At 49.5% G+C, this 11,661-nt stretch overlaps 1 protein-coding gene across 5 annotated transcripts in view; it reads left to right on the top strand.

Moving 5' to 3' along the window:
* LOC125302952 (dual specificity protein phosphatase 8-like) overlaps positions 1-11,172 on the top strand; it is a 42,602-nt gene extending 31,430 nt beyond the window's left edge. For 4 of the 5 annotated variants that reach the window (XM_048256356.1, XM_048256355.1, XM_048256358.1 and 1 more), the window contains exons 4-7: positions 6,152-6,318; positions 6,574-6,733; positions 7,235-7,358; positions 7,552-11,172. In XM_048256356.1, coding sequence (XP_048112313.1) covers positions 6,152-6,318; positions 6,574-6,733; positions 7,235-7,358; positions 7,552-8,785 — 1,685 coding nt within the window. In that variant the 3' untranslated portion in view covers positions 8,786-11,172. Of the gene's footprint in view, positions 1-9; positions 472-6,151; positions 6,319-6,573; positions 6,734-7,234; positions 7,359-7,551 lie in introns of those variants that run through there. The other variant, XM_048256360.1, reaches the window with a different exon arrangement.
* The last annotated feature ends 489 nt before the right edge of the window (positions 11,173-11,661 follow it).

Genomic DNA, 11,661 nt, shown 5'->3' with positions numbered 1-11,661 from the left:
ACTTTCAGTTGGAGCCACACAACGACAGAGCGAGTCAGAGGAAGGAGCTGTATATCTGCTGCACAGCACTGAAATCTTTACCCTCTCTCCCTTTAACTTTACCTTTTTACTTTCTACTTGCTCCACATCTGTGCGTGTAGCTCTCCATTGCTCCGGTCCAGCTGTGTGGAGTGACAGCTGTCGTGGTCATCTTATGAATTACTAGCCACAGCAAGAAGGGCTTGTTTTATTTTATTCACTATCTTTGCCCCGAGCTGGAGGATTGGACTTTTGGACTTTGGAATTGTTCTGGGGTCTTTGGGGAGTGTGTTTTGTGATTGTTTTGGGGGTGACCGCGGCTGGCCCAGCAGATGCCTCTCGACATGGTGATCAGACCAATAGCTGAGGACTGCTTCTGGACGCAGCCTCGCCGGCCAGACATGCAGCTGAAAGTCAGAGTCCGCAGAACTAAGCAAGGACGCGATCTACGAGGTGTGTAAATCAGAGGTGCCTGTGTGTGTGTGTGTGTGTTTGTGTGTGTTTGTGTGTGTGTGTGCGGATGTGTGTGTGTGTGTGTGTGTGTGTGTGTGTGTGCGGATGTGTGTGTGTACGTGTGCGTGTGTGTGTGTGTGTGCAGTTGTGCAAAAATAGACTACTGTTTGCAGCTGGTGTGAATGACACTTTAGTAACTTTGCCTTAGCCTTCTATGTTCCCTGGTAGAAAAATAGATTGCTATTGGTATCTTTTGACTTTTAATACATTATTTATTGTTTGCATCATATATGTTTGAAGTGTGATGATCTCATTGGAAGTAGCTTGCATAAGTCATAGGTATGTGTGTGTGTGTGTGTGTGTGTGTGTGTGTGTGTGTGTGTGTGTGTGTGTGTGTGTGTGTGTGGCTCAGTATATGAGGAAGTGGAGGGAAAGATGGCTTGGTGACAGACACTCTCAGCTTGAGAGCAATTACCGTGCAGGTGTCCAATATTACACCTGGTACTTAAGGGTGCTTTAGCAAGCTACTTAGAAAATGAGTGAGTGTGTGTGTGTGTGTGTGTGTGTGTGTGTGTGTGTGTGTGTGTGTGTGTTTGTGTGTGTGTGTGTGTCAGCTAGTGGCTGCAATATGTCATTGTGTAAACAGAGCATGAGTGATACAAAAGCAGTATGAAGGCCAAACAAGGATGTGTCACACCATAAACAACCAACCCATATGATGTGGACCACACCGACCCTGTTAGCAGGAGGAGGGGGGTGGAGAGGAGGGGGGAGAGGAGGGGGGGGAGAAGGAGATGGAGGGAATGAGGAATAGGGAAATGAGCAGAAGGAGGTGCAGAGAGAGAGAGAGAATAAGAGAGATGGAGAGAAGTATGGAGAGCCATGCAAGAGGGAGAGAGAGGAGGTCAGAGGCACAGAGGCGGCGAGGAGGCAGCTGACTTCCTGAGCAGTTTACATTCAGCCGACGTGAACACTCGTCAAGCACGGAGCAGAGTGGTGCCAGAGCCTAAACACTCAGCAGTCCCCCCCACTGCTTCATTTCCTCAGTGTGTGTGTGTGTGTGTGTGTGTGTGTGAGCGTGCGCGCGCATAAATAAGGGATGCTAGTGATCGTAGTGTGTGTGCGTGGGGGTTGATGCAGGCCAGTGTGTGTGTGTGTGTGTGTGTGTGTGTGTTTGTTCAGACACTCAAACCCACACAGATGATTGAGTGTGTGTGTGTTTTTGTGTGTGAGAGCGATGATGTCATGTGGGACTCATTGAAATGCTAATGGGAGTGTGTGGCAGCAGGCAGATGGAGCCTCCACCATGGCGTCATGTCTCCTGCAGCTGGAGGGAGGAGGGGCGTGTGTGTGTGTGTGTGTGTATGTGTGCTGGGGGTGGGGGGTGACAGCACAGCATCTCCATTCAGGTTGATCAATGCCTTTGGAGAAAGGCCAGAGTCTTCTACCTTACACACACACACACATACACACAGCAGCCAAGCTAAAAGACTTTACTAGGACGAGATGAGGAGCAGTATTGGGTATTCTTCTATCAAAGCAAAGGGGGTTAATGTAGCCATTTCAGCCATTCACCACCTCAATGGATGCAGCTGGGCCTATTCAATGAACTTGAAGCCCAAATGGGTGTCTGTGTGTGCCCATGTGTGCATGCCTCTCAATATGTGTGTGTGTGTGTGTGTGTGTGTGTGTGTGCGTGTGCGTGTGTTTAAGAGACATAGACTTCTTTTGAAAAGTGTGTGTGTGTGCATGCTCACCCTGGGCCCAATTGGAGGCTCAGTGAGGTGGAATGCCTCCCAGCTGAGCTGGGTTCAGTTCGGCTGAGGACTGCTCCCACACAGACCCTCATTTGGCAGACATGTTCTCTGGCTCTCTTTGATGGAACATTATTTGATAGCTTGCCACTATGAGGTCATTCACACAGCACTGTCCTACTGAGCAGTGAACTCTGACCTCTGAACTCAGATCAGTGGGCTGTTCTCAGATCAGTGTGAGGTGGCTCTGTGGTGGGACTGCATTGTCCTGATCTGATCTGAGAACACAGTGGCAGTAGCGCAGAGTGTGTCTTCAGATCCCCACTGCTTAGAGAGAGTTATGTAAGACGCCGGGAGGAGGCTGTTGGGGAGGTGGGTGAGGAGTAAGACTCTGAGGGTGGCACGGTGCCTGCTGTCCCTTGCCAGGGGCACAGCGGGTGGGCAAGCAGGCGGCTGGGCAGAGTTCAGCGCCACTGTGCCCTCTCCATGCCTCTATGTGTGTGTGTGTGTGTGTGTACTCTAGAACAGCAGTGTGAGCTCATTCACTGACGAGTGTGAAAGCGTCTGATGTAGCTCACGTGGACCCGAGGCAGCAAAAGTTTACAAAAGTTCAGGACACTGAACTAAAGCATGGGCCTGTTTGTGTATGTGTGTGTTTGTTTGTGTGTGTATCCTTTGATCCTCCACACAGTGTGTTTACACTCAGTCCCAGACATTGTGTGTTTTCTACTGCGTCATTTCAGGTGTCATCCGTAGGTACTTTACACAACAGTGTGTCAGGGGTTTTTCCGGAATGACTGTGAGGCGGGCGGGCGGCTCGGGCGGCCATGGCCCATCCAGAGGCCAGCTCAGAGCTCATGTGCCCTGTATGAGCTGGCCCAGGGACTGAACTCCATGACTAAGCCTCCGCCAAACTCCTGTTTGCTCTGGCCAAAACTCCCTAGCTCACAGACAACAATTATGATAATGATGATGATGACGACGATGAGTCAAGGCCCGGGCTCAGCTGCGTCGATCTTGCCAAGTGTTGATGTCAACATGACCCTGGAAGGTTGATGGATCTTCCCCCCTCACACTCTTTGAAGGCTTGTGCTCCCTTCCGTTCATCTGAGCCTGGAAGGAAGACTATACACAGCTGCATGCCACATCTGCAGCCCAGACTTCCTTGTTCTGCTCAGGGTATTCCCCCCATTGTTTTCACCAGTGAGCGTTGGCTTGACCCGGCTGACAGCAGGCTAACAGATAGATAGATAGATAGACAGACAGATAGATAGATACTTTATTGATCCTCAAGGGGAAATTCAAGAAGATTTGAACCACAATGCTTTGTTTGCACAGCGATTTGTAGTCCATTGTGCTACGGGAGCGCTAACATGGTGTAAACATGTCGTGGTAAAGGTCACAGTGCCGTGACACTGTTACATGATTAAAGTTAAAGTGACAGGATGAGTAATGGGAGATTGCATCATAGACTGTGACACAGTAACAGCAAACTTACCTCATTCTCCTGATATAAAGGTCAAAGTACATTGTGACTCTTTTGAACCTTTAACTCTGATGATGTGTGGTAGAGTTCCTCTGTGAGACGGCACACTACGTATAGCTGAAGGAACTGGACTCGACGACCGAACAGGTCACTGTGACAAAGCCACGTGGTACAGAGAGAGTGGACAGAGATAGTTTTCTCGTTGCCTTCCGCCACCACTCTCTTTACAATCTCTGCACTCTCTCCCCCAAGTTTGTACGTTTTTATTGATCTCTCTCTTTTTTGGGTGGTGCTGTTAGGAGTCTCTTTCACACTTCAGGAACTTCCTCTGTGATAGGGGTGGAGGCTTGCTGTAATCCCCATGCTTCAGCGTGAAGTGAGCACTATGAGCTGGTGAGTCAGCGTCCACTATCTGATCTCTCCAGTGCTATCCTGCTGCTCTTCAGATCACTGGGACCAGCTATCAGTGTTTGCTATGGCAATGAGGGGTGAGATCACTGGCCCCTTTCCAAGGTGGCGGCTAGGTGTGTGAGGCGAGAGTGTGTGTGTGTGTGTGTGTGTGTGTGTGTGTTTGTGTGGTCATGGAAAATTTGGCTCAAATAGCCACTCACAGTCCTGATGAGCCCAGTGTCTGGAGAAGCCCTGGCCCTGTTTTGACTAAAGTGACGGGTGCAGGAAGAGAGGTCTGTGCAAGGAGAGGAGAGGTGATGTCATTGCTCCGGTTACTGCCATTAATAGCAGGAAACACACAGCCTGTCAATCAAGCCTTAAAGGGCCAGTAGCCGAGAGAATTAGGCTAATGGGACTCTTAGCAGAGAAGGGGAGAGCAAGGGGGGAAGGGAGAATTCAAGTGTTGTCTTTGACAGTCATCTATTTGCTCAGCTTTTATGCCAGACTCAAATGGTGGACTTTGGACTGAGATAATGTTGCCTGATTTGGGTACTGTTGCATTGTGGGATGTCGTCATGCCAAACACTGTAAGGGTGTTGTAATGTGCACGCCCTTCCTCTTCATGGCCTTTTCACTTGTGGGCATCTATTGTGTGTCATGTGCTCACCTCCCTTTCTCCTGCAGTCCTTAGCTACTGTGTGTATGTATGTGTGTATTCCTTCTGTGTGTGTGTGTGTGTGTGTGTGTGTGTATGTGTGTATTCCTTCTGTGTGTGTATTCCTTCTGTGGGTGAGTGTGTGTTCGTGTGTGTGCAGTGATGTCATGGCTCGGAGTTAACGTGTCCCAGTTTCTGCCCGAGCTCATCTAAGATTATCGGCTGAATCCATCTGGCTGGACTCGCGCTTTCCTTGAAGCTCAGCGCCGCTCTCTCTCTAGTCCCCTCTCAGGTCCTCTGCAGCCCTCTCTCTATCCCGCTCCACCTCAAGGGCCTGTGGGACCTTACTTTGACGTGTGTGTTTTATGTGTGTAGGTGTGCAAGTGCATTTGGGTATTTGTTTTGGTGAGTTTGCGTGAGTGAATGTCTGTGCGTGTTTCTGTTTGACTTGTCAAAGTGTGCAAAGGTTGCATATTTTGTGCGCTCTGTTAGGCTAACACTGAGGCCTCTGACACAGGGTTGTGTGTGTGTGTGTGTGTGTGTGTGTGTGTGTTTGGCCTGCACCTGTGGCCTCCCTCATTTTCGGGCCCTGACGCAAGTGCTGAGCTGAGGACATGAGCTCATGCAGGAAGCCGGGAGTGAGACGCATGCCAGTGCACCCCACACCCCACCTCCCATTAAAGGGCCATCACCCCATTTCTCTCTGGAGCCACCCAAGATGAGCGCGCTCAGCACGTCAGCACGCTCGGGGGTTGCCTGTGGGCTTGTGGGAGTTTGGCGTAGAAAGTTTATGGGACATTTTTTATGTGTGGGGCGTGAAGAGCAACGAGGGGCCGCCTTACAAGACCTGTAGTTATCTTAATCTGTGTAAGGTATGTGTGAATGTGTACATGAAAGAGAGAGACAATGCCTGTCTGAGTGTGTGTGTGTGTGTGTGTGTGTGTGTGTGTGTGTGTGTTGTGTGTGTGTGTGTGTGTGTGTGTGTGTGTGTGTGTGTTGGAAGCATAGATAGGGCTGAGAGAAGGGTCTTTCCGCCCATCTTTTGTCTGGTTTCTTCTGCCACTTTGAGCTATTTCTGTGGAAGTCTCACTTTCACTGATGCCTCTGTGCCGCTCTGTGGCATGGGGGAAACCCAACAGCTCCAACAGCTGTCTCAGGCCTCTATGCTCTTCTCTTAGTACTGCACTCTTGGTCAGACTCTCTAGTTGAATTAGATTTCATACGAAGCCATCCCTATTCACTTGTTCCACTGTGAACTGTGTGGCATGCATCTTTGGCAGTTCTCCTTGTTTCTGGTGCTCTGTGACCCTGTGGGTTGTTCCGTGTAGGTTTTGGAGCCTCTGCAGCCCTGTACTGACCAGTGCTCTGTGCTTTGTGTGTTTGTCGTGTGTGCAGGTGGCTTTGCAGCGTTCTCCTCCTGCTTCCCGGGCCTGTGCGAGGGCAAGCCGGCCGTGTCCCTGCCCATGAGCCTGTCGCAGCCCTGCCTGCCCGTGGCCAACGTGGGCCCCACGCGCATCCTGCCTCACCTCTACCTGGGCTCCCAGAAGGACGTCCTCAACAAGGTGAGCACAGAGTGTGGGGGACACGTGAAAAGCTGGGCGTCCCTTTCTGGCCATGCATGCATGCGTGATTGTGAGTTATACCGTACATCCTGGAAGTCCTTGGAAAACACAACAAGAAACATCTCTACCAGGCGTGGCTATATAGACATTCAAGTTTACACACACACACACACACACACACAAATACAAGTCATAACTGTCAACCGTCACCTCGGCCTCACCCTAACTGGCCATTCTTGTCTGTCCCTCCCACAGGAGCTGATGGCTCAGCATGGCATCACGTATGTGCTGAATGCCAGCAACACCTGTCCTAAGCCCGAGTTCATCTTGGAGAGCCACTTCATGCGCATTCCTGTCAACGACAACTACTGCGAGAAGCTGCTGCCGTGGCTGGACAAAAGCAATGCATTCATCGGTGAGGAGCCGCTCCGCATATGGTGTTGTGCTAATGCGCTAGGTTGCGCTAGGAGGAGAGCACAGAGTACTTACGGAGCCTGTTATTAGGCGTACTGTATCATCAGACTAATGACTCTGCCGAATACAAATGAATGAAAATGTGAATGTGAAAATGTTCATGAGGGAACGCAAGCACAACCTAAACTTTCCTGCGTGGTTAACAAAGACATTGTGTATGTGAGTGAGCAAGCTGGGCAGATGGAGGGGGAGGGGGGGTATATGAGTGAGTAAACAGGGCAGATGGAGGGGGGGGGGGGGTATATGAGTGAGTAAACAGGGCAGATGGAGGGGGTATATGAGTGAGTAAACAGGGCAGATGGAGGGGGTGAGTTCTAGCTTCAGGAAGAGAGGAATTTGAGAGGTAGCAGGCCTCAGTGGTGGGGGCAGGCTATGAACAGGTATTTCACAGTCCTTTGTACTGGTGATTCACGTTTGTTTCCTCCCCCTTCTCTCTCCTCAGACAAAGCCAAGGTCTCCAACTGCCGTGTTATCGTGCATTGTCTGGCTGGAATCTCCAGGTCGGCCACCATCGCCATCGCTTACATCATGAAGACAATGGGCTTGTCATCAGATGACGCATACCGGTAAATCCTCTTCAGAGTTTCCCATGCTTTAAACATACAGTTTTAAAGGCCATTTGTAGCCTCTGGTTACACTCTCTCAGTCAATAGAATGAGTCACTATGGGTAAATAGACGGTCATTATCTTCTTTTTTGGTTGACTCAAACCTACGGGCACCGAGATATTTATTTGTTACTTTTTTGTGCTTGGCTAAAGGTTCGTGAAGGACAGGAGACCCTCGATCTCGCCCAACTTTAACTTCCTGGGCCAGCTGTTGGAGTTTGAGAAGGACCTGAGGCTGCTCCAGACGCTGTCCTCTGCAGACCAGTCCACATCTGCCCAGGACAGCTCGGGCCAGTCAGCGGGAGAGCTGGCGGGGCAGGAGAAAGCGGTCCGTAGCGGCGAGGCCCAGACCAAAGAGACGACAGCGGAGGGCCCGGAGGCCCTGGAGTCCAAACTGGGCTCGCCCACGTCCCTCCAGCAGGGCTTCAACGGGCTCAACCTGTCGGCCGAGCGCATCCTGGACACCAACCGGCTCAAGCGCTCCTTCTCGCTGGACATCAAGTCTGTGTACGCGCCCAGCAATGGCCCCGCGCGGCCCCCACCCGCCCACTCTGACGACGTGCCCAAGCTCTGCAAGCTGGACAGTCCCGGCGCACCCAACGGAGTGTGTGCTTACTCCCCGGCCTCGGACAGCCCCGGCTCGGCGGGGTCGCCCAGTGTGGTGGTGGGGGGGGCAGGGGGCACCGGTGCTGCGGAGGGCCGGACTCGCTCGCGGCGAAAGTCCAAACACAGCGGCAGCAGCGTGGGCAGTTCGCCGGTGCACGCCCTGGGCCTGGCTCGCGGTCAGCCCGTGCACAAGAGCCCCAGTCTGGACCTGGGCCTGCAGCAGCCGGGCCTGCTCCTGGGCCTGCCCCCTCTGGGCGCCGGCCCCATGTGGACCAAGCACCGGGACACGGTGCAGGCCACCACGCCGGTCACCCCCGTCACGCCCACTGGTGACGTCCCCTGGTTCTACGGAGGCTCCGATTCTTTAAACGCCAGCGGCGTTGGCAGCGTTGCCAGCGGCAGCACCAACGGCAGGGACTTTGGTAGTGGTTCAGTCTACGCCGCGCTGGGCTGCAGCAGCCTGCCGAGCGGCTGTGACTTGACCTCCACGTCCTCCTCGTCGGCCGCCTCTTCCTCGTCCGCGTCCTCAACGTCCGCGGTGTGTCTTCGGGAGAAACCGGGAGAGCTGCGCGACGCCAGGACCAGCTGGCACGAAGACGCCACCTCTGCCAGCGCCACTACCACTGCCTCCTCCAGCGCCTCCGACAAGCAGTTCAAGCGGCGGAGCTGCCAGATGGAATTCGAGGAGAGCATCTCGGAGACGCGCTCCTGCGAGGAGCTGGGCAAGATCGGCAAGCAGTCCAGCTTCTCCGGCAGCATGGAGATCATCGAGGTGTCCTGACAGACAGGGGTGGGGAAGGGACTTATGGGTAATTTATAATGCACAGAAGCTTTTTTTTGTTCTGTTCGGTTGCGTCGGAGATCGCATCAATGCCACCTGTGACTTTTGACAGACTGACGACTTCTAACGGCACATTTCTGGACAGCAAGCGAAAGAGCTCGACAGAATGAACTGTCTGACGTGGCACACAAAATCGGTCTCTGTGGGTGAAGAAGCCCTGGTTGGCCATGGATCCTACTGGCTCTAGCTCCTGCCATGCTTGTGTCCATCAAGGCACCCAGGTGTCTCTCTAGAAAGCCCCTCTCTCCCCCTTCTCACCTATTGGACTTTGGGCAAATGACACAGTGTCGTGAAGACACACTGCTGTGGTCCTAGGACTCCAGACGACGACTCCAGGCATTCAGTGTATACAAATGAAGGACATTGTGTGTGTGTGTGTGTGTGTGTGTGTGTGTGTGTGTGTGTGTGTGATTCAGTAACAGTCCACCCTGTCAACCAAAAGCAGATGTCTCAGTAGACATCAGGCCCTTTTATGAAAGGAATGCATTAATGGCCTGATTTTTCCCATGATGCAACCCTGACTCATGTGTTTCCCCAGTATTAGCATTTACCTAGCTAGCTGTGGTTTTATGGGGTTTGGGGGGTGGGTTAAAGGGGGTGGGGGTGAGGGTCCCCCTTGTGGTTGGTTAGCAGCACGGCACCTCCTCCCTGATGTCATCTTCCCCTAGCACTGAGCATGCAAAACAGCTGCTGGTCCCCTATCGACAGACACTATATATCTTCTATATATAATAGCTATTTTAATGGACTGTAATGTTTCTCCTAGGTTGAATACTTTTTAATTTATTCTATTTGTTCATTCTGGTAATGAGAAATAATATAATGATTGTGTAAGGTTTTTTTTGTGTTGATCTCATTTTTTTGCTGGATGGTATTTATAAAACACACTTACACAGAGATACACAACGACAAGCAATAGCGCTGTGCTTTTATCTTTAAATTATCTTTCCCCACATTTGTATTCTTCAGCTGCAAGGGAGAGAGCGCTGACATGTAAATGGACTTTCAGCTTCTCCAAGGACAAGTGTCATCCGTCCTTCTAAAGGGTACCGTGACTTTCAGAGACATACAGAGTAATGACACGCCACATTGTCCTGCCCAACCAAGGGACTGTGGGTGTAGATAAGTAATCTTGCACACCTTTGTGCATGGACCATTATTATGAAGACTGGAACAGTCCCCATGAACTGATGGCAATCTGCATTCAGTTGAACATCACTTTTCTTTTGTCATTGCTGATTTTGTTGCATTGTTTGGAGGACATCTGAGTACCGAAAAGCACAAAGAGAATAACCCGAGAGGAGGGAGAAATGGGAACGGTGTTCTGTTCCCCCACCCTTAAAACTTCTGCATATTTATACATTTATTTATTGTGCAAGGGGTGTTTGAGTGTGAATGAGGGAGAGAATGAGTGACAATCAAGCCCTTGACTTTAGACCTTTAGATTTATACTCTTAGATTTTTCTTAGAAACTTCTCAGAAAACAAGAACTTCATCCTTTGTTATAGCTAGCCTTAACCGAAATAAACACTCCTCTGGTATTACATCCAAATAATGAACAAGCATAAGCTATACGTATAGTTATCACGCCGCCCTCTTGGTTGGCGAAAGAGAGGAAGAAAGTCACAAGCTTAACTGCAGACCTGACCCTTGACCCATGTGCCAGCTGGTCAGAGGCTATGCCCACCTGCCGTTCTCAGGGGAGCTCCTAGTTCGCCAAGCCCATAACCAAGCACAGTACTTCAGCACAAACAGTGCATGTCCCCATCTCTCTTTCTCTCTCTCTCTCCAAATTGATTTCCAAAGGATTCAATAGACACACAGTGTACTACATAGGGGCCTGTCAGTGTAAATGTGAATGTTGTTGCTGCCCACGAGGCAAGAGGGGTTATTTATTTGTGTACATTTCTGTTAGCTTTTCTTGATGGCAATTTTTGACCTTTTCACGTCTTTTTGTGCTGCTGTAAATTCAGATTTCTCCCATTTCTCCCTGTGCAAGATATTACTGAGTCTTTCTTTACTTCTCTGTTTGAAGTTATAATTATTTAATACATGTAAAGAAGAGATGCAGGATGTCATTATTGCTTAATTGTTTATATTATTATTATTATTATTATTATTATTATTATTATTATTATTATTATGTTGTGTAAATAGCAACGACATCTAGAATTGATGAATTTAGGTATCTTTTTAAGAGAAAATCCTTATACATTAGGCTGCTTGAAGCAAAATACCTCAGGTTCTATTGAAAGGCTCTCTTTCCTCCCCTTGTAACTGTTTTTTTGTGAAAATGAATCAAAAATACAATGAGAAAATACAAAGAATTTGTCTGTGTTTGTCTTCAATCATGCCTCAACATCACATTCTGTTTCTGCATCATCATCTACTGTGTCCAGATTGTAGAATATATTAAGACATGGCAGGTGAACACATGTGTTACAACACATAAAGTACTAAAATGTGTTGTAACACATGTGTTTGTTGCATTGTTTTACAATGGTACATCATAGCCTAGTTAGAGACATACTATATGGGAAAATACATGTTAGAGTTAGAGTTAGCTGTAACTGGGCACATTTCAAACACATCCAATATAAATACCAATGTTTAAACACTCTTGATCATCCATTTGAAAGAACTCACATGTTGATACTAGCCTGCACACTAGTGTAGGCTACTTAATAACAGACATCAATTTACAGTTTTTTCTGATTGCTTAAGCACATTTTTTGTAACTATGGCTATTTTTGCAAAACTCTACATACAAATAGGAAAACCTTTCACCAAATCAGCAAAACATTGTAGTTCTCTTG

This window comes from Alosa alosa, chromosome 11, assembly GCF_017589495.1.
Source record: "Alosa alosa isolate M-15738 ecotype Scorff River chromosome 11, AALO_Geno_1.1, whole genome shotgun sequence".
Lineage (NCBI taxonomy): Eukaryota > Metazoa > Chordata > Actinopteri > Clupeiformes > Clupeidae > Alosa > Alosa alosa.
This window is presented reverse-complemented; position numbering and strand designations above follow the sequence as displayed.